The 25654-nt window shown below is 38.4% G+C and overlaps 1 protein-coding gene across 1 annotated transcript in view; it reads right to left on the bottom strand.

Moving 5' to 3' along the window:
* tpcn3 (two pore segment channel 3) overlaps positions 1-25654 on the bottom strand; it is a 32004-nt gene that overhangs the window by 5599 nt on the left and 751 nt on the right. The window contains exons 2-11 of the mRNA XM_051946207.1: positions 21987-22069; positions 21588-21702; positions 19939-20067; positions 16932-17048; positions 15852-15970; positions 13819-13920; positions 11682-11808; positions 10828-11035; positions 3527-3671; positions 3207-3392 (exon numbers count right to left, since the gene is read on the bottom strand). Of these exons, the coding sequence (XP_051802167.1) occupies positions 3207-3392; positions 3527-3671; positions 10828-11035; positions 11682-11808; positions 13819-13920; positions 15852-15970; positions 16932-17048; positions 19939-20067; positions 21588-21702; positions 21987-22069 (1331 nt within the window). The remainder of the gene's footprint in view (positions 1-3206; positions 3393-3526; positions 3672-10827; positions 11036-11681; positions 11809-13818; positions 13921-15851; positions 15971-16931; positions 17049-19938; positions 20068-21587; positions 21703-21986; positions 22070-25654) is intronic.

The following is a 25654-nucleotide window of genomic DNA, read 5'->3' as shown; positions in this document are numbered from 1 at the left end:
CTGTATAAAAAAAAGCAAAAAAACGGCAATGAAAACAAAGAAAAGTACGTCAACAGCTGCAGCAACAGAGTTTCAGAAGACTTAAATATTTCATAAACTCAGTGGCCACTTTCGGTGCACATGTGCAATCTAATCCAACCCAGTCCAAAAGGTGTGCTATTATAATGCCCATAATGTTCAGTCTGTGTTCAAACTGTTGTGACTTGCTACTAGATTCTGATTGATCCTGTGTCCACGTTGTCCATAATTTATAATTATAAATCATTAAAGTACTAGCATTGCTGTCCTGTTGTTCCATGTGCTTAAATACACATAACTTCTCTTTATTTTAAATATGCTCACATGGACCCTGCTGCTGTCTGAGGCTGCAGATCTTTGATAAACTATAAGGAAAGGCTCCTACAAACAGCGGGAAGCAGCAAACTGAACTTCAGCTTCTGTTTAATAAATAAACACATTGATTACATTTAATACTGTGGTATTGGAATATCACAGATCTGAGCATACAGTTCCAATCTTCATTACAGTAAAGTGGTGCTTTTTTAAAATCTAATGTAGGTTAGTGATTTTGCAAAGTAACATTGTAGTACAAAGTGAGGAAGAAAGGTGTTTTGTGATGCTGGCAGCAAACAGTGTTTTGCACTCTGATGTTTTTTGACCACTAATTGTGCTGCAAAATGAAAGAAAAATGAATCTGACACCACATAGTTGAGACATGTACCATGTTTAGAATGATACAGAAATGTTACTAGCTTCAAACTAGTGAGACTGCGGCCACAATGTGACACCACATAGTTGAGACGTGTACCGTGTTTAGAATGATACAGAAATGTTACTAGCTTCAAACTAGTGAGACTGCGGCCACAACTTTGACGTAAAAGTGAGCAGGGTGTGTGTTCTGACATAAAGTGAACCCATTTAGCTGTTGTGAGATTAAAGGACCACAGTGAATGTCTGAAAGGGGAGTCACAGATGCCAGACATACTATGAGGTATTCTGTGTCCCAGAGAAGGGCATCATGGCTGATGTAATGGATTGCATTAAATAGCATAACTGTACCAAAAGAGTGGCCACTACATATAAAAAGTCCAAAAGGAAAAACTAAAACTGCGAACGAGAAAAACCAACATCTTCCTGCATGAACAGCAGGAGGAGGCCTGGCATCCCGAGTGGATAGAAATTTTTGATAAAGCTACCAAAAAGTGGAGCAAACTGATGATTTAGTTGTTAAATCCCCTCATATAAATCCAGAGAAAGGTAGTTGAAAGTTTACTCCTCTGTGCCAGGTTCTGTATTTTATTTGTTAGTCATCTTTATACATTTAGTTTCCTTTATCTTTTACTAATTTAATGCCATTTTTTAAGGCTCTTTGTATTCAAGTGGTTTTTTTTTTTTTAGTTTTTATTTTCGGACTTTTTGACCATAAACTTAGCTCCCTTGTTCAAAAGCATCTTTATACCACAATGCTAATTAAATAAATAAATAAATAAAACAATGCCGCCTAAAGCATCCTTGCGCTGGTCTGAGCACTTACAGGCATATGACTGGAGATAAAAGAAGCAGCTGATAACGTAAAAGAACTGAAACACACATCACCTACCTTGTACTTATAATCTGGGATGTAGATAAGCTGTGTGAAATGATGTGATACACCTCATTGATTTTTAGATTTGTAAAGTATAGATGCTTTCATCATTAGTTCATTTAGCAGACAAATACCTACCTAAGAACACTTAATTATACACATTTCACATGAAACAAGACACTGTATAAACATTGAAGCAGTGTAAAATGTATCCATTACTGTTCAGAAGTTTGGGGTCGCTTAGAATTGTCCTTATTTTTGAAAGAAAAGCAGCTTTTTCAGGGAAGATCACATTAAATTAATCATAAATCCAGTCTAGACATTGTTAATGTGGTAAATGACTATTCCAGATGGAAACAGCTGTTTTTTAATGGAATATCTCCATAGGGGTACAGAGGAACATTTCCAGCAACCATCACTCCTGTGTTCTAATGCTACATTGTGTTAGCTAATGGTGTTGAAAGGCTAAGTGATGATTAGAAAACTATTGTGCAGTTATGTTAGCACATGAATAAAAGTGTGAGTTTTCACAAAAAACAGGAAATTGTCTAGATGTGTATGTCTGGGGTTTATTTTAATCCAGAAATGTTGAAAATGCCTTTTGCATCATTGAAGGTTTCTAGTCATGAGCCACAACAGCTGTCATACTTGTTACTAAATGTCTTATACTATCTGACACACGATGTCTTTGGCATCCTGAGGTCAAAACTGGTCGCTGATGGATCGTTGTGTGACTGTAGGACTAGTATTTTGGTCTGACGATCACACACTTGACCATGTTTCTTTAAAGATTTTTGTTTTCAAGTATAGCGTTGACATTTAACTGTAGCACACACAATCAAATCCAAAACCAACACCAAAAGGATTCTATTGACAAGTATGCTGGTGCTGTTCTAAACTCTCACCAGAGCACTAAATATTGATTAATTCACTGCTGAAAATAAGCCCCGGCAATGCGATATTTTCATCTGTTTGCTCAACAATAATTGCAGTGTTCAGCTGCCATAGAAAAGTTATTTAAAAAACTAAATAATATACAGAAACTACATATAAGGAAGCAACTGATGGCCATTTTATACTGACAATATCATGCCGTTGTTTTGGATTTTTAGCTGCTACAGTGTGCAACAGCTGAACTACATATTAACAGCTATGGTAATGGAAAAGAGTTATACTGTCAGGTCTAATACCAATAAGAATAATAATACCAACCTTTAGATGAGATGTTTTCAAAGTTTCATTAGAAGTAAATGTGCAGAGAGAAACAGACACGAAGGCTATCAAGTATAGGGACTCATTTTTTTGAAACCATCTGACTTGTTGAAAAAAAAAAAAAACTGAATCTATCGCACACTGTAGGTTTGGACCGCTGAATAAATACACAAAATGTTAGAAATCAATCAGAAAGCTACACTTGTGACCCCACATCCTGCATAGATCCTGGATCTTGAGTCCTTCCTTTTATCCACAAGACACCAGCTGAAATTCCCTTCTAGTTGCCTGTGGACAATCAGCAGTGGGTCTCCACAATCTTTTGATTATTTAGAACAAGAAAACAGTGAAAGCCCATCCAGTGTATGGCATGAGGTAAACCTAGTGTACACTTTCAGCTCATCCTCACCAATTCCAGAAGCTGTTTCTGGAGAAGAAAGCTCTGGGCTCAAACACGTAGAGCTTCAGTAAGATCTCCAGCATGTAGAGAGCAAGAAAAACCCACTCAGAGTTAGCAATCATTGGCTTCTCCTCGTCCAGACCGATGAACACGGCGTTCACCAGGATGATCAGGTCATACACAATAACAAAGGCCCTAGAAACAAACACACACACACAGAGTTCTGTGTTTGTAACTGCTTTTGTCAAAATCAACAGAAAAATCGCTTTTGTTAGTCAAATATTTTCCAGTGACTACCAAACACTTTCCTACATAATAATGAATCTCACCGATGTTGGACCATTCGGCAGAGGAGGCGGCTGGGGGCCGACTGGTAGAGGGCGGGGCATAAACTGTTGAGTGGGTGTGGTCTTGATTTGATAGTGATCACCTCGATATTCAAGAGGTCCGCCAGCTGGACAAATGCCACCTTACCTATCAATCAATCATCCAGATTATACAATTAAAAACATGGTACAAAACATTAAAACAGAGTCATCACATACACCGAGCAGGCATAACATCATGACCACCTGCCTAATATTGTGTTGGTTCCCTTTAGGTCATCAAAACTGCTCTGAACCATTGGGCCTGGACCAGAGGACCTCTCAGGGTGTCCTATGGGGTCTGGACCAGGACGTTGGCAGTGGATCTTTTGGGTTTTCTGGGTTGTGTCGTGGGCTTCTGGGAATCTAACTTGTTCTACTGCTTTCTGTTGATGTTTGATCAGAATGGGGTCTAGGAAGTCTGGAGGTCAAATGAACGTTTTGATCAATCATCATGTTCTTCAAGATGCTCCTGATTGTTTGATGTTTTTGTGATGTGGTGGGTAGACCTGCCGAGACATTTAGGATTTCCATTTGCATGGAGTGTGCTTGTTCTGGGACAGTCGAATCCTGCTATGGAAACCTGATACTGTTAGAAGGGTTGGCTGGTCTAACACAACATTAAGGAAGGTGCTAGAAGAAGACACTGGTGTGAAAGGCAAAGAACTTTTGACTGCAATGCTGGACAGAGGGAGCTGGAGGAAGAACTTTATTCATGTCACCGATTCTGTCGGATGCACTTGACAGACCATAGATATAAATAGAAACTAGATGCCTCGCCGGCCAATGAGCGATGCGTCAGTGCACCGCCATCTTGGAACGGGAGCGAGCGGGAGTAAACAAACCAGCGATAAGCATGTTTATCACACACCGATTGCCAAAAAGCTCAAAATGCCACAGTCTTGTGCGGCCTGGGGTTGCACAATACAACGCAACCCAAACACAAGGGCACAAGGAATCACATTCCACAAGTGAGTATGCCCTTTCCATTGAACTTTTCACAGATTTCACCAGATATTGTAGCAGAAACCCATGGTATGATACCAAGACGCTGTCAGTCTGTGGCTATATCTTTGGAGAAGTGCACACAGAGATGGCAAATTGGGTTTCAGAAATAAACTCATATTGAATTTAGAAAAGGATATATTGTTTTTGATGAGCAGTTAATGAAATCAATATTATATCTAGCTGTTTTTCATGCACGCATGGAACACAAGTAAATTGAAGAATTTAGGCATGGTTCCAACTTTTGTGCCAGCTTTGAAAATTCTTTAGTAGTAAACCACTGAAAATGAGAAAAGAGAAAAACCCTCAAAATTTTATTAACTTAATATTAAACTTAAACGTAATTTCAAGATAATTGTACAAAGATGTTAATCCCATATGAAAATGCGGCACAAAAAAGGACTAATCAGTAGACTAAATAAATAAAACTTAGAAGCTACTTATCATGGTGATCAGAGAAACCTGACATCACAACAGGTCAACACAACAAACAGTTGAAGAAAAAGGGTCCCTAAAACTTGTTGTGCTGATTGACACCAACTCTTTTGGAGTGTAATCAAAAGACGACCTCGTAAGCTTTCAAATGAGCCATACCATGTCGAAATCTATGCATTACAAGGAAAGTTATGACCGGAAAACTGTGGCTGTGTAATGGTCTCGCATGTACCAGACGTTGTTTGTTTACAACTTCACTCCCGTTCCAAGATGGCGGCCGGTGACGCATCGCCAGCCTATGCTGGACAGTGGCGCGAGGCTTCTATGATTTCTATGTGACAGACTGACTCACTTCAGCAAGTAGTGGTCTTAACATTGTGGTTGATCAGTGCAGACTTGCAGAAACAACCTCAGCAACATGCCTTGTTGTGTCTTTTAAGATGCTACCAATGGGGGGCAGCAAGTTTGGAAAGTTTTTTATCTCTCACAAGGGTTTGAAATACCCAGTTCATCATCCCCACTGAATGTCTTTCTAAATCTTTCCCAAGCATTTTCAGCTAGGTTAAAGGTGCTGTACGAGAGATTCTGACATTGCTAAAGCACCTGCAGCTCAGACTACAGCTAACAGTCATGTCGGTCACATTTGCCCTTGTTTTAAGTTTCATTTACAACCACAAAGGTGGTGCACATGAGAGCCAACAAAATTTGATTGGTCTGATGCTACATTCACTTAACCTACTTCACTCTGCTCGGTTTGTTCAGCTCCATCTAGTTTGTGGTTGAACTAGTGCAGAGCAAAGGGGCGGCAGTGGAAATGCACAAAACCACAGTAGAGGGTCTCAGTGGGCTGAAATGAATTAAGCACACCTATATAACATAAATAAAATGCTTTTCATATAAATTCTCTCGTTTCTGGGGTAACTTCACTGTCACTTTTGTATTGCAGTGTCGTATATTCATGTGTATAAATGCTTCCATTTACTGTAAAGATGAACAATGTTTTTGTTTCCATCTGGTGTTACTTCATATCAGCTCTTCTGGTCAGTTGCATCTAGTTTTTCTCGGCTTTCACATAAACTCTATGATGAGGCATTTTGACTTCCTCCATATGAAAGATGAGTCTGAAGATAATGACTCGGCAAAAGCACGAGAGCTGAATGTCTTAACAAACCCCCAGCTCTGAAGATGAGGCTCGGCTGACAACATTTCATTTGTTTTCTTGAGCAAAGCGAGAACACGGAGGCTGCATCCACAGCATGACCATAGGAAAATCAACAAAAATGTGGTTTGATGTGATGAAGAAATAGCACATCTTTTGCTACAAACACCCTATAGTGCCACCCCTTCATTCCATTACCCACTGTTATTCATAATTCTCTTACCTTTTGTTATTTGCCATCTGCCAGACCTCTCATCTCTTACCTTCTGCTGCCTACCAACCCCTTCATTCAGTCATCTTTTGTTCTTTGTTTTCTTACTCTCGGTCACTGACTAGCAGCTATAGCAAACTAACCACTATTCACCTTGGTATCTGCATACAGCCCTCTCCCTACCCTCTGACCATCCCTATAAAATGTGCACTCTGTGAATGTTCTGGGTCGGCTTACTGTACCTTCACAGACTCACCCTCTGTGTTGGTAAGCCCACTGCATACCAGAATACTAATAAACACCTCACTACAGCAAACTCTGCATGAGGACTTTGGGTAAATTTCTTCCACAGATGGCGTTCGTCTGATGCTACATACATCTCTGGGATGTTGACCATATTTTGATATTCAGCTTTTGCTGGTATTCATGGTACAACATGAATTTGTTTGCCATATTCAGACAGTAACACAGATCTGAGTCAGCTCAATGCCTCTATACACGATGAAGAGCCACTTTGACCTTGAAATGTTTTACTCATTTAAAACATCCAAAATATAATAACACAAATATATATTTTTAAAGGTAGAAGTGTACAGTGTTAAATGACCCACCCAAGGACCATGATGCCTTTTGTACTAGGTAAGCATTTCGTGCTTTATCAACTTTTTCAATGTTGAAAAACAGCTCCAGTATGGTTTGTTCTTTGTTATTAGGGTGTCAGTTTGGTCAGTTGGCTTGTCTGTTATTAAACTGAATGGTGGCAGCAGATATGGGTAAAACTACATGATGCTCAGGTTCATGTCCAGCCTCTCTGGGCTTTCTTGACAAACTGGTCTCCAGTAAACAAAGGCTGAATTTATATAGTTTGTTCACTCCCTCTTGAATCCCTAATTTTTCACAACTAGGCTCAAGGCTGGACTAAGGAGGGTGACACCACATTGGAGTTAAAACTCAAGATAGATTCATTTCACAGAACTGACGTGCAAATTTAAAAAATAAACTAAAGACAACAAAATAAAAGAGGGACAAGCACCTAATTTTGTGGAGGCTGACAAGAAGTCTGTAGCATGAAGCAAATTCAACATACAAGGACACCTTTTTGTTATCTGGCTTCACTAAACCAAACAAATGATCACATGAAGTTGGTTATCGACTTCTAGCTATGAGCATGAAACATGGACAAGTGTAGTGCTGCATATTTCTAACAAGAACGACAAACCATAATCCTAAACCAGTATGGGGAATGCTTTTATAAGCGTTGATCTGTTATCTTGGATATCACCCGAGGGCTGTACTACTAAGCAAGTTCAACATAGCCACTCTTTCTTTGTGGAAGTCGGTCCGACAAAAACTAAAACCTCATTCAGAGTGAACAGATGTCATGACAGTGGTTTTCAACTTTCTTTGTCAACTCAGGCTTTCTGCTTCAAACTCTGCGTGTTCACATAAATGTGGCTGTTTAATGCATCATTTGATGCTTCTTCCGCACAAAATAAAATGATGTGTGCTGCTGCTTAAGTCAGCAGGTTGTTTGAATGGAGAAAAATGAAGAATCTAAAATGTCTGACGGTAAAAAGCTGCTACTGCAAATGAGGCGAGACAGGAATGTTGGTAGAAAACTGCTGAACTTGTGGTAGTATAATTATTTTACCGATCAATGCAGCTGAATATTTCTGACTGACAGCTGCACAATAAAGTTATTAAACTTCATACAGTGCCTTGTGAAAGTATTCGGCCCCCTTGAACTATTCAACCTTTCTCCACATTTCAGGCTTCAAACAAAGATATAAAATTTTAATTTTGTCAAGAATCAACAACAAGTGGGACACAATCGTGAAGTGGAACGAAATTTATTGGATATTTTATACTTTTTTAACAAATAAAAAACTGAAAAGTGGGGCGTGCAATATTATTCGGCCCCCTTGCATTAATACTTTGTAGCGCCACCTTTTGCTGCAATTACAGCTGCAAGTCGCTTGGGGTATCTCTCTATCAGTTTTGCACATCCAGAGACTGAAATTCTTGCCCATTCTTCCTTGCAAAAGAGCTCGAGCTCAGTGAGGTTGGATGGAGAGCGTTTGTGAACAGCAGTCTTCAGCTCTGCCCACAGATTCTCGATTGGATTCAGGTCTGGACTTTGACTTGGCCATTCTAACACCTGGATACGTTTATTTGCGAACCATTCCATTGTAGATTTGGCTTTATGTTTTGGATCATTGTCCTGTTGGAAGATAAATCTCCGTCCCAGTCTCAGGTCTTTTGCAGACTCCAACAGTTTTTCTTCCAGAATGGTCCTGTATTGGGCTCCATTCATCTTCCCATCAATTTTAACCATCTTCCCTGTTCCTGCTGAAGAAAAGCAGGCCCAAACCATGAGGCTGCCACCACCATGTTTGACAGTGGGGATGGTGTGTTCAGGGTGATGAGCCGTGTTGCTTTTACGCCAAACATATCGTTTTGCATTGTGGCCAAAAAGTTCCATTTTGGTTTCATCTGACCAGAGCACCTTCTTCCACATGTTTGGTGTGTCTCCCAGGTGGCTTGTGGCAAACTTTAAACGAGACTTTTTATGGATATCTTTGAGAAATGGCTTTCTTCTTGCCACTCTTCCATAAAGGCCAGATTTGTGCAGTTTACGACTGATTGTTGTCCTATGGACAGACTCTCCCACCTCAGCTGTAGATCTCTGCAGTTCATCCAGAGTGATCATGGGCCTCTTGGCTGCATCTCTGATCAGTCTTCTCCTTGTTCCAGGTGAAAGTTTAGAGGGACGGCCGGGTCTTGGTAGATTTGCAGTGATCTGATACTCCTTCCATTTCAATATGATTGCTTGCACAGTGCTCCTTGAGATGTTTAAAGCTTGGGAAATCTTTTTGTATCCAAATCTGGCTTTAAACTTCTCCACAACAGTATCCGGGACCTGCCTGGTGTGTTCCTTGGTCTTCATGATGCTCTCTGCACTTTAAACAGAACCCTGAGACTATCACAGAGCAGGTGCATTTATACGGAGACTTGATTACACACAGGTGGATTCTATTTATCATCATCAGTCATTTAGGACAACATTGGATCATTCAGAGATCCTCACTGAACTTCTGGAGTGAGTTTGCTGCACTGAAAGTAAAGGGGCCGAATAATATTGCACACCCCACTTTTCAGTTTTTTATTTGTTAAAAAAAGTATAAAATATCCAATAAATTTCGTTCCACTTCACGATTGTGTCCCAATTGTTGTTGATTCTTGACAAAAAATTAAAATTTTATATCTTTATGTTTGAAGCCTGAAATGTGGCAAAAGGTTGAAAAGTTCAAGGGGGCCGAATACTTTCACAAGGCACTGTATATACAGGATATCGTACTGAAGTGTATTTAGATCTGACACTGTCCCATAGTGCAGGGAATCACTTTAATTTGTGACCAAATCAAAGTGATTTTAATTGAATATTCTCTGGAATAAACACCACTGGAACAATCAAAGTTCTAATCAGTGTTCTATCAGCTGTAGTGTCAGCATGTAAACGGACCAAACATCAAAAACATATTTATATGATTTTTTGCGTCACCAACTAAATACATGTTGGGTTTCCAAAGCAACATGACGTATACAGTGTGCGATATTGTCACTAAACAGCTTCATTCAGTGGTTTTAGTAACAGACAGTTTAACATGCTTGCAGATTAAACATTTTCCCTCAGCCGATAATCTGTACCGCTCATAAATAATCGTCAAACACTTTGTTAAAACGGGAGACGATTGTTACAGCCGATTTAAATCAGAAACTCTGAACATAAGCAGGTTAGCTCAGTTATCATGAAGATCAAGCAGGGTAAGAAGAAAGACAACTCCATGATACTGAAAACTCTGACTTTAGGCCACTAATCTCACTTTGTAGTGCAGCCCTCTGCTCTGGAGCAAGCTAGGTGATCAGTATAAGTTACCATGAACCAGTGCACACTTCTTGCCAGACAAAATTCTCTCACTATCCCCACATCTTTCTTTATAGCACAGGCCTGAAGTGTGCCGAGTCTCCATGATGGCCCCACTCTACCTACCAGGCTCCTGCAGGGACACATCTGCTCAGCTGTCTCCAAAAAAGATGTGCTAGGGTTGATTTTGTTCTGAGCTACAGCGACATGTCACCAGAATGTGACACTCAACAACCATCACTCCTTATGAGTTTATGAAAACTCCACTGGCTCCAATGGGTGACGATCTGTATTTACAGCTCTGCACATCTCAGACATTTTCTACATAAATTGGAAAACCTCCGAGCTGAATCTGAACTGTTAAATATCTTTCCTGCTTTGTGTTTTCTTATCAAAGTCTCAGTTAACGTGAAACTCGTCAAAGTCGCCTTCACTTCTCTGTATGAACACAGGCAATGAAAACACACTTCACCCCCTCGGCAGGTTTGTTAGAAATGATGCTGTTGTGTGCTGCTTTGTGTGGGACCCACCGATGGCCCCCTGGTTCTTGTCGTCACAGACGCTCCACAGCAGCTCTCTGTAGGCGTTGCTGATGCCAGGTCGGACCAGATGGACCACCTGGTTCCAGTTGGCCTGGGTCACCACCGGCTCTCCGCCCTCCTCCTTCTGCTCCTGCAGAACGGCGAACGCTCGCACCATTTTGTGCCTTTTGGCCCTCACCAGCTGCCGTACCTCCTCCTGTTGGACAGAGAGGGTCAGTACTACAGACACAGAGTTTGCTGTCAGCAGGTGAACATTAATTTAACACCTGAAAACATCTGATCTGAAGTTGACCCAAACATGAAACCAATACATTCACCAAACACACAATTTAAAAAAAAACAACAACATTTAATTCTGAGATCCAGATTTTGGAAAAATAGTTTCTGTGGTTACTTTAAAAATAAAACAGATCCCAGAAATATAAATAAAAATGAGAAAATATCACATTGCAACTTTTACAGATTAAAAAAAGCTGCATAAAATAACATGATCATATTATTTTTTGTATTATAGAGAGTTAATTTTTGTGCTTTGGTAAGGTGTAAAAAAATATTAGCCTAAAAACTTGATGAACATTTTTGAAAAGGTGTTTTTGCACAAAGCAGCCGCTGGGCCCAACTTTGGATTAACCACTGGGCAAACCAGGAACTTCAAACCCTGACTAACTGTATTAAAATCTGACATTTGTTTCAAAAATTTCTACTATTTTAATTGATATTCTTGTCATTCGATGTACTAAACCAACTACTACAGTCTATCCCAGGCGAGGCCGTACTTCAGTGCACTGGCCCTGGACAAATGGGTTGTTTCTGCACTCTAAAAGGAAGGTTTTCAGTTGTACCTTCAGGTATTTTTTGTAGTTGTTGTAAACGACGGCCAAGAAGACAGACATGAAGATGTACGTGTTGATGAGGATGTACAAGATGAAGAAGATGGCGAAGACGAAGCTGGCATTGTACGCCGGCATCCTGCCAACGAGAATCAGAAACATAAAATGTGCAGACCTGAGACTCATAAACACACACAAAAGCCTGGTTAGAAGCCACTTCCTTTTTCTTTTCAGTGCAGCTCAAACGCTTCCCTCCACAACCAGGAGCAGAAAAGTCACTGTGGTTTGAACACTACAAGGAACAGTCTTATTTAAATTACAACATGAATGTATTTTACACCCACGAAGGACAAAATGTTGACAAATGTGAAAGTCACACATTCAAAATTCACCATCAATTTAAAAATCAAAATGTCTGGTCCTGGTCTCAGTTTACTCAAGATAGATGACACAGCTGAGTTTTTCTTCCTTTCTCATTTGTTCTTGGTTCATTGAACTAAAGTCTTATATAATAAAAAAATAATTAATTAATTTTCACTGAAGAAAGCTGATAAAATACAGAAAAATAACTAGATTTATGTTGTTTAGACATTTCTAGTTGTGAGAAAGACATCTAGAGCATAATCGTTTCCTCCTTTATTTTATTAAATCAGTACAGAAATTATAAAAAAGGAAACATGTATGATGGTTTCTGAATGATCTGTGTGGCTCATGCTTTACATTTGACTAAACTTTTGATCAATTAGGTTTCATATTTTCATGTATAATATCTAGACCTGTCCAGGGTGTCCCCTGCCTTCGCCCGAGTCAGCTGGGATAGGCTCCAGCACCCCCCGCGACCCTAGTGAGGACAAAGCGGTATATAGAGGATGGATGTATAATATCTATGATAGAATTTTCTTTTTTGGCCTTTCTACATCCTTCAGAGGATAAGTTGTGATTAATAACCGGGCTTCTAAATGTTGTACACATTTTACCAGTTGCACAGATTTTATGAATCTCTGAAAAAGAAAATGCAGATTAACGACAGTTTCCATCCACTGCCCCAATGTGAGCATAAGGAGTTGATTCACTGAGATAAACAGCTGCTTCTCCAGTCCAATGCCATGAAACCAATGCAGGACAAAAGTAGACAATGACATCACATACACGAAAGGACCAGTCAAACTTAAAACATGAAACACATGATGGGAATGTCGCGACAGTTTCATGTATTGATGAGAAGAAAGTTACAGTTTCCTCATGGCTCCACACAGATCTAAATATTTCCACCATTTTTCCCTCTAGTATTGGAAGCTTCCAGCACTTCTTCATTCACAAAGTCTGTTTCCATTCCACTTTGTCATTTGATAAACTACTTTCTCACTTTTTAATTATATCTCACGTCTTTTCTGAATTTCCAGCATTTGCATTGAGGGATTTTTACATTTGAAAATCCATTAAAAAACAGGTGGATGGAAATGTACCTGCTGCAATAGGAGAAGTCCTCAAGTCTGCACAGATGTAGCTGTCAAACTATGATGGTACACATGTATAGTTTGTGCTGTTATATTGTCGGTCCAGTGTCATGTAACCCCGTCATCTTTCAGCAAAAATGAAGACAACTGGTGCTTATGGTCCCATAGCTGGTTGGTCGGGTTTGGAATCTAGAGCCTACCAAGCAGACACGGATATAACCAATGCTGGACTTAATGTACTTTTAAAAGGGGCTTGTTTCTAGGGAAACTATAGGCTGCACAGAGACCCTGTGGTTAGCACTGTCGCCTCACAGCTAGAAGATCTCTGGTTCATGTCCCGGCCTTCCTGGGATCTTTCTGCATGGAGTTTGCATGTTCTCCCTGTGCATGTGTGGGTTTTCTCTGGGTACGCCAGCTTCCTCCCACAGTCCAAAAACATGCCGAAGTTAATTGATCACTCTAAATTGTCCGTAGGTGTGAATGTGAATGTGATTGTTTGTCTCTATATGCAGCCCTGTGATAGACTGGTGACCTGTCCAGGGTGTCCCCTGCCTTCACCCTGAGTCAACTGGGATAGACTCCAGCCCCCAGCGACCCTAATGAGGATTTTGTGGCGTATAGATAATGAATGGATGGATTTGTTCAAAATCAAAGACACACACAGTGAGTTTTACAATATAAGTTGGTCTTACATGACGTCGGGGCTGTTGGCTGTGGTGACGAGGACATACAGGTCGAAGACTATCTCCAGGTAGCTGGTGAAGTATGGAGTTCCTTCTATGGTCTTCAGACCTCTGCAGAGAAAACAAAACATGCATTTCATCTACTTCTATAGTTATGAAATACTACAATATTACTTCTCTCTTTTACTTCTCTCTTTTGAGAGAAATAATTGTGAAGGAGTTATTCTTCTGGTAAGTTTGACAGCTTGAGTCCTCAGTTTTGGAGACATTGCACAGCATTAAATCACCAGGATTTAAACAGAATAAACACATTCTAACTGCACAAAGACGAGAGGATGACTTTTTGACAGTTAAATTTGAAAACAGTGTTCAGCAATCAGCACATTTTAATCAATTATGACCAAAGCTGCAGATCACATACTTCTTCTCTTTTTTTTCTCTTTTTAAATGAAACATATGTTCATGTACTACACCTCAACAAAGTCCTGTTGCTTTATGCAGCATGCATACAACTGGGACACTACATCATAATATTGTGCCTTGAACTGTGACTGTTGCAGACCATCATGTGAAATGAGCTGTCATCCATCTGTGCACTCTCGGTAGGTTAAACTTATTTATACTTGTGCAGGGCACTGTTATGTACTGTAAATGATGTAGGTGTGCAAAGGATTGTGATCAGAAAAGCAAGCTAGCCTGCGTACTGCAAAATCCAACTGAACATAGCGGGACATCCGTCTATTTTTGGCATCCTGCATTCAACAAACTGTATATTGGACCATATTAAATCTTTTTCTACCACAATATAGTATAAAGGTACAAACATTGCAATGCACCTCAAATTTCAGGTGCCGACTTGGACATTAAATCAAGAACGTATTAAGCTTGTGTTGCTCCCCAGAGACAGAATGTAATGGCAAAAATATGAACATATGGAAGAGAACTTAATTCATTGTTGCCTACAATTAGGTACATCTAGCTAAGGCAATCTTTCTTTTCTTTTTCAATAATTTCCGTTGGGTTGAATGAAGTTCTGCCTTATCTTATCTTACATTATCTCGTCCTTCAGGCTTCAGTGATCTCACTTTGCATTTACTTTCAATGGAGTGATTTCATGCATTGCTGAACGAATTTGGAAGTTCTTCTTGTGCTTTCCATGCATTAGAAAGACGAAAAAAGTTTAACCTTTCAAGCAGTAGCGCAGGCGTTAGTCAAGAAATGGCATTTATGCATTACGGGATTACACAACAATGACACACCATAACTGTCAGTCATATCCACCATTAAGTGTTAACTCAGCCTATATGTGTAAGTTCTGTCTAAAACTAAAGCAGTTCTTTTGGAGGATGTAGTTTGTGGTGCTGTTGAACTGTGTTGTCTTAAGGCCAGTTTCTTTGTCCACACTATAAGTGCACCGACTGCACATGTACCAGGAAAACAAATGGTGCAGAAAGTTGTTATCAGGTGACACTGTATGAGGAGATCCTCTGTTATCCAGCTCTTTGTAATTCATCACTGAAAGATCTGTGACTGCAGTAGTCACTGCTGGACTGCAGCGATGCTTTGATTTGCACATATTTTCTGTCACAGTTATAATTATATATATTCTCCAGAAGTCCTCAGGAATATTCAGATTATCATGATGAATCTGTAAGCAGCTGCTGTTCACTGTATTAAGAGCAAAGTCACAGCCTTTCACAAACATTTGTGGGAGCCTCGTGTGTTTTTCTGACTTTGATTGTATTTACTATTTGATAGTAAATACAAATATTGTCCAAAAACACAGAGTTGTCAGGACTTTTTCAGCCCTCAGTACTGTCTGGAGGCCTTCTTTTTAGGTATAAAGTTCCAGAAACCCTCACCGTTAGGATAGCATGACCTGTATGTAGGTTTTTTAACTTTCAAGACACAAAAAAGAAAAAACTATTTGCGTCCAATGAACTGGCAAAGCAACTGTAGCTGTTGTTGAATGCCAGCACAATCATCATCAGGGTGATCCCTACAGTGAAAAAAAAAGGCCATAAGGAAGGCAGCCGTCTTACCGTTTACCCAGCAGTTTGAGGGCCATGAGGGAGAACATGAGGACGCTGAACATGAAGAGCAGAAAGACGTAGAAGATCTGAGGCAGAGCGTTCCGGATGCTTCTGAACGCTCTGCGGAGCTGAACACAAACAAACACACAAACACAAAGCGACAGAGTTTATGCTCATCCTCCGCGGGGAATACTCCGTCCTCATCCACACCAACACAAAACTAATGATGCGTTCAGGCGCCATCAGCTCATTAAGTCAAACATTTACATGTTTAGCAGCAGGAAGTTTTCCTAAGCCCTCCTTGAAGTTTAAACAGCAAAGGTAAACTCAGAACTGTCTTCAGAATTAATATAGGGAGTTTTTAAAGCAACGTTTTTGTGTGAAGCTGTTTTTACATAACCACATTTTCTTTTCATCATTATTTAACATCACAGTGATCAGTATTGATTATGGGCCCAAAATAAGAAGAAACAAACAAATAAAAAAAGGATAGAAATAAGAACTTAATGCCTCCACCCCTCAGTTACTGCATACAGGTAAATTCATATACAACCTTCTAATACAGTATATTCTTCCCCAGTGTTTTTATATCACTTTTCTAACAGGCTGATATTTATCCACAGAGCTGCTGTATTTATTTTAAACTTGGCATGAAAGACTATCCATTGGAAAAACTCTAAAAAAGTTCCTACACCTCTGAGTTACAGTAGGTTTATTAAGAATTCAGATAAATATTTTGATTACGTGCATTTTCACCAAAAAGGAAGATTGTTAAACACCTCAGATGTTCTGAAGTCTGTTTCGATATTCAGCATAAAACAGAAACCCATTCCCAGTTCAGGCTAATATTAGGTTAGTTCTACTTCCACAATAATTTAACATCAAATTACAACAACTTTTTTCACATTTACAATTCACAAGTTTGCTCAGAGAGTGACAATAAAGAGATGGTCATTAAAATCTCAAGGGAAGAGATAAGACAGTTCCTGAAACTCTCACCATAAAACTGGGCTCCAATCAAATCTTATTGTTCATAAAGCCATGGCAGCTGTCTGTGGGTTCAGAGAGGTGAGACAGGTAAGGCCTTACCTGCCGTCCCTCTGTGACGTTGACCAACAGGAGGGGTCGCAAGACTCTGGACCAGCGGACACGGTAGCAGTTTGCAGCTTCTAGCGCTCCGTAGATGATCATATCAATCAGAGTGAGCTGAACAAAACACATTTTAAAAATCCAATGAAGCTCTGGGATTTAAAAAAAAAGTGCAGTGTTGTAAATTTTATTAATTTATTTTAAAAACATTCTGAGAGACGTTTTGTCTGCTGCCATAATTCATCACAATAAGCAAACAACCTCAAGTTAGTAAAATAATCTGGGAGAATCAAAAAAACAGATTATTTTACTATTTACTGTTATTTTACTCTTTAATTCAAGTTTCAGAACTCTTTTCCGCCTGTCCATTAGAGTGACTCAGACTGTGAATCCATCAGAACTGAGGCTCTTGATAAATGTACACTACTGTTCAACGTTTGGGGTCACTTAGAAATGTCCTTATTTATGACAGAAAAGCATTTTTTTCAATGAAATTAACATTAAATGAATCATAAATCCAGTCTAGACATTGTTAATGTGGTAAATGAATATTCTAGTTGCAAACGGCTGGTTTTTAATGGAATATCTCCATAGAGGTACAGAGGAACATTTCCAGCAACCATCACTCCTGTGTTCTAATGCTACATTGTGTTAGCTAATGGTGTTGAAAGGCTCATTGAGGATTATAAAACCCCTGTCCAATTATGTTAGCACATGGATAAAAGTGTGAGTTTTCATGGAAAACGTGAAATTGTCTGGGTGACCCCAAATATTTGAACGGTTGTAAATATAGATCAAAAGCCTCAGTTCTGATGGACTCATGCATCAGAACTTACTAGCTAGTGTTGTGATACTAGTTAATTTACTACTGCTAGTAATACCAACCACGAAAGAATATAAAAAAAGAAAAGAAATTCAAAAGCAATTCAGTAAAAATGAAAAAAGGTTGACATTGTAAAATGAACCACAATCACGTCAAATAAATTTAATTATGTCCCTAAACCACCACTAAAAAACACATTCCCAGAGAGAGTCAGCCCAGCATTTAAGAGATATAATAAAGGAATTTTCTTGTTAGTAAATAATTCAGCTGAACTTTTTCCTTTTGCTTCATGTACTCATGAGAGCCTCAGAGTCATTGAGTCACCGGGAAGCCTTCCTGCTTTAAAGGTGCTGACGAGGCAACAACTCCGGCTAAAGGTTGTTTCACAACAACAGCCAGAAAGTCTTCTCAGCACATTCTGCTTCTGCAGCTCACAGACAGGAACTCCACTCAGCACACTGCGACTATTTCAGCTTTCGCACCAAAAACCAGGAACTCTTCTGGGTGTCCGACTCACCAACTGTTACCAGGGGATGACCTCGTCGTCAGAGTCCGATCACTTCAACGCAAACATGCCTACAGTGATCGTCTCCTCTAGAGGTCTACACGACGACGACAAGAGAATTTTGGGAGAATCTAACCCAAATTCCAAAACATGCAAATCTGAACTAAAACTGTCTGATTTGAGTCCTGAGTCCACAAACTCAGCATCAGATGTTCTGGCTTTGGTTTGGTTTTTGACATTGTGACCGAATGTAATTTTCTGTGATATTACTGTAAGCTGCTACCCAGACAGATGAGGAGTTTCAGATTAACTGCAACTCACCTGGAAAATGTCAGATAGTTTGCGATTAGATGCAACTTTCAGTCGTGACTGAGTTAAATTCTACAACCCTAATTTCATCAGCTTGATCAGATTTGGTTTTCTATCTTAATCCTCAATAGGGTCACAGAGGGCTGACTGCACTGCAAAAACCCAAAATCTTACAAAGTCTATTTGTCTTATTTTTAGTCAAAATGTTTCATCCCACTTGGTTTAAGATAAATTCACGTAACAAGTGACATTTCGGCAAGATAGAGGGACTTGTTTTAAGATAACGCATCTTTAATATCTTGTTAAGTCAAACAATGTTGAAATTATCTTGTTTTAACACTCCTGTCGCCCTGCTGGTCAAATTGATCTGTTTTGAAGTTTGAAAATGTGGAAAAATACGTATTTTTACAGAGACAACTTCTACATTTTTTGGTGGAAAAAAAGAAATGCTAAAAAACAGTTTCTTTAAGAACATTCACCAAAAAAATCTATTTTTGTGAATGCTCTTAAAGAAACTATTAGAAGTTTCACTAATATGTATGTAATCACTTTAGATATTTGTAGGATTTTTTTTGGAAGATTTTTACTAATTTTTTAAAAAATATTTACAATTTTTACATTTTTTTAATTTTTAAAATTTTAATTTCTTGCCAAATTTGGGGATTTTTTGTATATAAAACTTTTAAGGGAATTTTTTAAGGAATTTTCTTCTTGAAGGTTTTGCAAATTGTTATAAATCTGGGGAATCTTTTGCAGAATTTTTGGATTTTTTTCAGACAAGGCAACAATATTTTTTGGTGTCGTAAATGAGGACAACAGGAGGGTTCATACACCTAAGCTTGACAATCCTGGTAAAATATAGCTTAAAATAAGTTTTTCCAGCTAATTTTAAGATCTCAATATTCTAAATATCATATCTTATTTCAAGAAATCTTACCAAGCCATTTCTCACTTATTCTATTGGCAGAGTTTTTCACTTATTTCAAGGTAGACGTTCTTTGAAATATGTTTTTTCTTGTTTTGAGATGGGCATTTTTTCCAGCGTGAAGGCACTCCATCACAGAGATACATGTAGAGACAAACAATAGTCAAACAATCACACATTCACACCTATGAACAATTTAGAGTTACCAAATATCCTCAGCGTGTTTTTGGACTGTGGGAGGAAGCTGGAGAAGATGCAAACTTCATGCAGAAAGATCCCAGGAAGGCCAAAATGCGAACCAGGGATCTTCTAGCTGTGGGGCGACAATGCTAACCACCGAGCAGCCCTATTTGGTATTCAGTAATTGTCCAAAATATTTAATTCTGTAAGACCCTGATCTCATTCAACACCACACAGAAAGAAAATGTAGATAAGCGCCTCCTACCGTGATGATGACGATAATGCAGATATTTTTGGGGTCTTTCCAGAACTTGTCTCGAGGAATCACCTTCGCGTAGTGAATGAGTCGGAAGGTGAAGACGAGTAGACAGAGCAGCTCCACCAGCATGGTGACCTGAAAACAACACAAGACAACAGTGACACTGGTTTAACCGGCTTCACTCATTTCTGTCTAATAACAATCAACTACACTGCAAAAACCGAAAATCTTACCAAGTCAGGTCCTTTTAAAACTCCCCAAAAGAACTACTCAGCAGACTCATGCTAATGACCACCATTAGCACACGAGGGCTCAGTGACGCATTTCAACAACCCCCACCGATACTCACAACGACCATCGTTGAGTAGTCAGATGAGTTTTGGTATTGGTCGTTGGAATAATAGCCCTGGACAGACCTCACAGAGGTTTAAAAGCCGAGGCAACACCAACCACCACCAGAACTGAAGAAGCCTCTTGGATGAGAGGTGAAACGTCTTCAAGGAACTTTCTTAAAGTCCAGTGGATTGATTTAAACTACTTTGGATAAACATGACCTGGATGAATGAGAACCTACACAGACATGAAGTCTATTTGTCTTATTTTTAGTCAAAATGTCTCATCCCACTTGATTCAAGATATATTCACTTAAGTGACATTTCAGCAAGAAGGAGGAACTTGTTTTAAGACAACACATCTTACATATATTAAGTCAAACAATCTCGAAATTATCTTGTTTTGAGTTGAATTTTACAAAAAACACAAAATAAGTTTAATCCTCGTGTCGTCCTGGGGGTCAAATTGACCCATTTTAAAGTCTGAAAATGTGAAAAAAAAAAAATAAAAATTCCCAGTTAAGCTTCTGATGTCCACATTTTCAACATTTTTGGGAAATCTTTGAACATTTTTTGGTGGAAAACAAGAAATCTTAAAAATGTTTCTTAAGAACATTCACAAAAAAATCAACCAAAATCCAGCAAAATTTGCTGAATTTTGGTTGAATTTCATGTGAATGTTCTTAAAGAAAATATTACAAGTTTTACTGATGCATATGTAATCACTTTAGATATTTTTAGGATGTTTTTGGAAGATTTTACCTCATTTTTTGAAAATATTTACAAGAATTTCTTGCCAAATTTTTTAAAAATTTTTTTAAAAAGAAAAAACTTTTTAGGAATTATTGAAATTTTCTGCCTGAAGATTTTGCAAATTATCAGAAATTTGAGGATTTTTTTCAGACAAGGAAACAATATTTTTTTGGTGCCCGTAAATGAGGACAACAGAAGGGTTAAAACATCTCAAATTAAGAGGTTACATGAAAGCGAAAATCTATTTTTGAGTGAAAAACTGTTTTTTTTTTTTATAGCATATCTGGCTTATTTTAAGACACCCAAGTTTGACAATCCTGGTAAAGCTTAAAATAAGTTTTCCCAGATAATTTAATTTAATTTCTTTTTTGGAGGGGGGCATTTTTTCCAGTGTAGCAGCTGGAAATAAAAACTCCAATCTTAATTTTCCAAGCTGCCTTTGTCCCTGATGCACTCGTGTCTCAGTCGGCATTTAGCATTGCTAGCGGTTTTCACTGAATCCACATTACCCCCCACCCCCCCACTCCCCACCACTAGACTGGGACAGTGTTTTTGTGGCAGCCATCTTACCCATGAAGGCAGAAGGATGACGGCCGGCTCCTCGAAGAGGGCCAGAGAGAGATTAACCAGGATGAAGAAGTAGAGGAGCACTTTAAGGACCCAGTGGTTGTAGAGCAGATATAGCCTGAAAACACACACACCTGTTTCTATCACTTCAGAGGATATTATTTTTACTTACATTCATTACCTGAAGACTTATCCAAACCGCAACTCTTCTACAAACATGGAATCTTCACCGTTAAGTTTCAAGATTTCAATTATGAGGCTTTTTGTCGCCCCAGTTTTTTTTTTAAATTTATTTTTATAAAACAGGATGAAGGGTGTTTGTTTGGGGCTATTTTCAGAACTTATCCACAATTGGCAAAACAAGAAAATGATAAAATGTAAACAAACAGGTGAAAGTCTCACCTGACAGCCTGTGGCGACGTGTCGAAGTAAATATTTCTGTTGTACTGAGCGTCCGACACATAGATGGCAGCCAGGTCAAAATCCTGAAACACACAGGCAGTTATTTGAAGGAAGAAATTATTTATTAGGTCAAAAAAACTGAGATAATAAATTGAGGTTTTGCATTGAAGATAAATGTGAATCTAAAATTCTGAGAAAAAAATGTCAACTATGACGCACTATGATGTCAAAAATGATGCAGCAAATAAGTAGAAATAGTCAATTTGAACAAATAATGCAGCCATCAAGAAAACATGGAGATGGTTTTAATAATTCTCTCCATGGACACGCGACTAAATTCACTCAGTATTTTTGTTGCACATTTGCAATGACAACAAAACATCCATCCATCCATTTCCTTCCGCTTATCCAATCAAAGAGACTCCATTTTAATCAGTGCTAATTTGTAGGTGGAACATTTTATTTGAATTAAAGTGTTTTTGTTTGGTTACATTTTACTTGTGAAATGACTGCAGCTTCTACTGAGTTGTTTCTGCACTTAATCTTTTATTGTGTAAAACTGCATGCTTTGAAGTTGTGGAGAGTCTTCAACTTACTGGAAGATTTTTTATTTTATTTTTTTGGCCAGTGCTGCTGCTGTTGCTGCTTTATTCTCACTGAAGGACTGTGTGTTTACAATAGACACTATACTGTACTATGGACTTAAGATGAAACATGCTCATTCGTGCACACTGTACACAAACCCACAGTAAAGCACTTGTTTTTGAAAATTCTCCTCCATTAATTACATCCTGCTGTGTCAATACGCGGTTATATTTTATGTTTCATGTAGATGTTCATGAAACATAAAATATAACAAAACAATCCCATGCTATTAAACAAAACACACTGATATCGTTTATGCTGATGATTAAGCTGATTACGCTGGGGATTTTATCCTCATACTGCATATTGCTGTAGCACCTCTTTCAGAAAACGTCTGGCAGTCATGAAGCAGAAGTGTCACATGGTGATGCACAGAGGTAACCGAAGAAAAGCCTGACCTCCAAACAAGGTACAGCGGTCTCTCACCATACCGCTCATTTTTAAATTGCATTTGGTATCACAGATTCATCACTATATCACGGGATTTTGTGGTGTATAGGTAATGTTATATATTTATTATGGTGGCGAGTTGCGTTCAAGAACAACACTGGAGGAAGGATATCTGCCTTTTATGTACTCTCGACTAGCAGATGCTTTTATTTTGAAACACACCACAGGTCATGTTCATGGTCCTGTGGTCCAAAACCACAATAAAACAGAAGCACTAGTAGCACTGGAACACTCACTTAAACCACAATAATGTCATTTAAACCCTCAACACCCCGAACTCCCATGGTGCATTGCAGCACAACAGTTCAGTCATAGCGACCAACTCTGCGATTGCTACATTATTTTAAATATTTTTGCAGTAAAATAAACATTTCCTAACCTTTATATATATATATATATATATAAAATAAAATAAATATAGTCGCTACTTCACAGATTTTCATCGATTATGGAGGGGTCTGGAACGTAACCCCCGTGATAAACGAGGGATCACTGTACTTCAAGCAGGAGAGAAGCAGTGTTCAGTAGGAGAGAATAACTCTAGTTGGCGTGGACTTTTGGCTTTACAACTTTTCAGACTTTTTATACCTAAAACGCATAAAAGCAAAGAGGAAAATTCAAAAACAAAAATACTAGCTCTTTAAATTGGTGTACTTTAATCTTCATGTTGTCCTGTGGGTCAAAACTGACCATTTTAAAGTTTGAAAATGTAGAAAAAAAAAATCTCTTTTCTCAGTGAAACTTCTGATGTCAACATTTTCAGCATTTTAGGGAAATTTTTGAAGATTTTTTTGGTGAAAAAAAGGAAATGTTAAAAATAAGTTTCTTTAAGAACATTCACAAATAAAATTAATTCATATCAAGTTAATTTCACTTGATTTTGGTTGATTTTTCTGTGAATGTTCTTAAATGAAATATTATAGTTTTACTGATATATATGGAATCACTGCAGATATTTTTAGTTTTTTTTTTTGGAAGATTTTTACTCATTTTTTAATAAACCGTTACAAGACTTTTTTTTGCCAAATGTATGTGTTTTTTTTTAAAGGGAACTTTAAAGGAATTTCCAGGATTTTCTTCCTGAGGGTTTTGCAAATTTTCTGAAATTTGGGGATATTTTTTTCAAACAAGTAAACAATATTTTTTGTGCTGGTAAATGAAGACAACAGGAGGCTTAATATTGACTTTAATTATGTTTAGGTGATGATATGTGTATAAAATTTCTATGTATTTTTTCCAACTTATTCTCTTCCTCTCCTCCTCTTCTCCCAGAGACAGAACTTTTACATTTTTGATGTCAAACAAGATATTTTGATTAATCTCAAATATTTTAATCTGAGGGAAATTTGCTCCACTTAAGTACAATATCTCGTTTGACCTCCTTGGTGTTTTATCGGCAGTACTACGCACTGCTGGAATATACAAACCATAGAGGAAGCAGGACTAACTAATCCTCAATCTGAAAATACATCTCCAAGAGCCAGTCTGATCACAGCTGTCAGAAGATTTTTGAAGCTGAAGGTTTAACACTTTCTGGATCAACTCTTGCGTGAGCAGCTTCTACCATAACACGGATTATTGCAGTAATTCAGTTCCACCAGTTAACTTTTAAAACGGTTCACCTGCTAACTAGAAAAGCTTTACAGCAGCCTCATCAAGCTGGTTTACATATTAACAGTAGCAGGTCTCATCAAGTCCAACAGTGGCTACCATAAAGAAATAAAAACATTAAACCTGCTGATTTGTTTGCAGTTTTTGATTGCTTTTTTTAGTTTGTTATATTTCATGTCTTTCATAATTTCACGCGTCTTATTTTACAGTTTTATTACCACAGCCCTGGATCACAGTTTGCTTGCTTTTGCCTTAGATAACAGTCAAATCTCAAAACTGCTCAGTGCAAAATCAGCAGCAGAGAAATGTTTTTAAGCAGCTGCTCTCTGATACAAATGAATCTGACGATGAGAAAAGGGATGTTTTCATTTGTACGGAAGGAGGAAGCAGAAAAGGAGTGAAATATGAGATCAAAATCAACAAAACTACAGACAAGCTTTAGCCTATAGAGAATCGCTAAGGGAGCTGTTTAACATGACACTAAAACCACTATTGAAAATGAAACAACCTAAAACTCGCCCGTCTTTATCCACAGCTGTTGTGTCTCACATTTTATATACACTTTACCCTGAAATGAAATGAAAATAGTGGGTTTAAACCTAATGATGTGTGGGCAGTTTGTCTAACAGTGTAGAGAACGGCAGAAATAAAGAAAAACTCATCAGTTCTCTGTTCCATGTGCTGAACTGGGTAAAAAGACTTTTGTTTCCTCTGCACCTTATACAGGAATATGTTGCAGAAATACTGGAAACTAACGGAGTTAATCTCACTCGGCGCTTTCAAATCCAAACTGCAACTCCACCACATGCACTTTTTTTCTTAATTTGCAGGAAAATTTCTGTGTAATTTTGTAGCTCAGTCTTGTATTTGCTGCTGCCTATCTTGGCCAGGAGTGACTTGAAAGAGATGTTCTTAACTTCAACGGGATTTCTATGGGTTAAATAAAGGTTAATAAATGAACA

Source organism: Acanthochromis polyacanthus, chromosome 3 (genome assembly GCF_021347895.1).
Source record: "Acanthochromis polyacanthus isolate Apoly-LR-REF ecotype Palm Island chromosome 3, KAUST_Apoly_ChrSc, whole genome shotgun sequence".
NCBI classification, from domain to species: Eukaryota; Metazoa; Chordata; class Actinopteri; family Pomacentridae; genus Acanthochromis; species Acanthochromis polyacanthus.
Note: the sequence above shows the minus strand (reverse complement) of the source record. Positions and strands in the feature narration are given on the sequence as shown.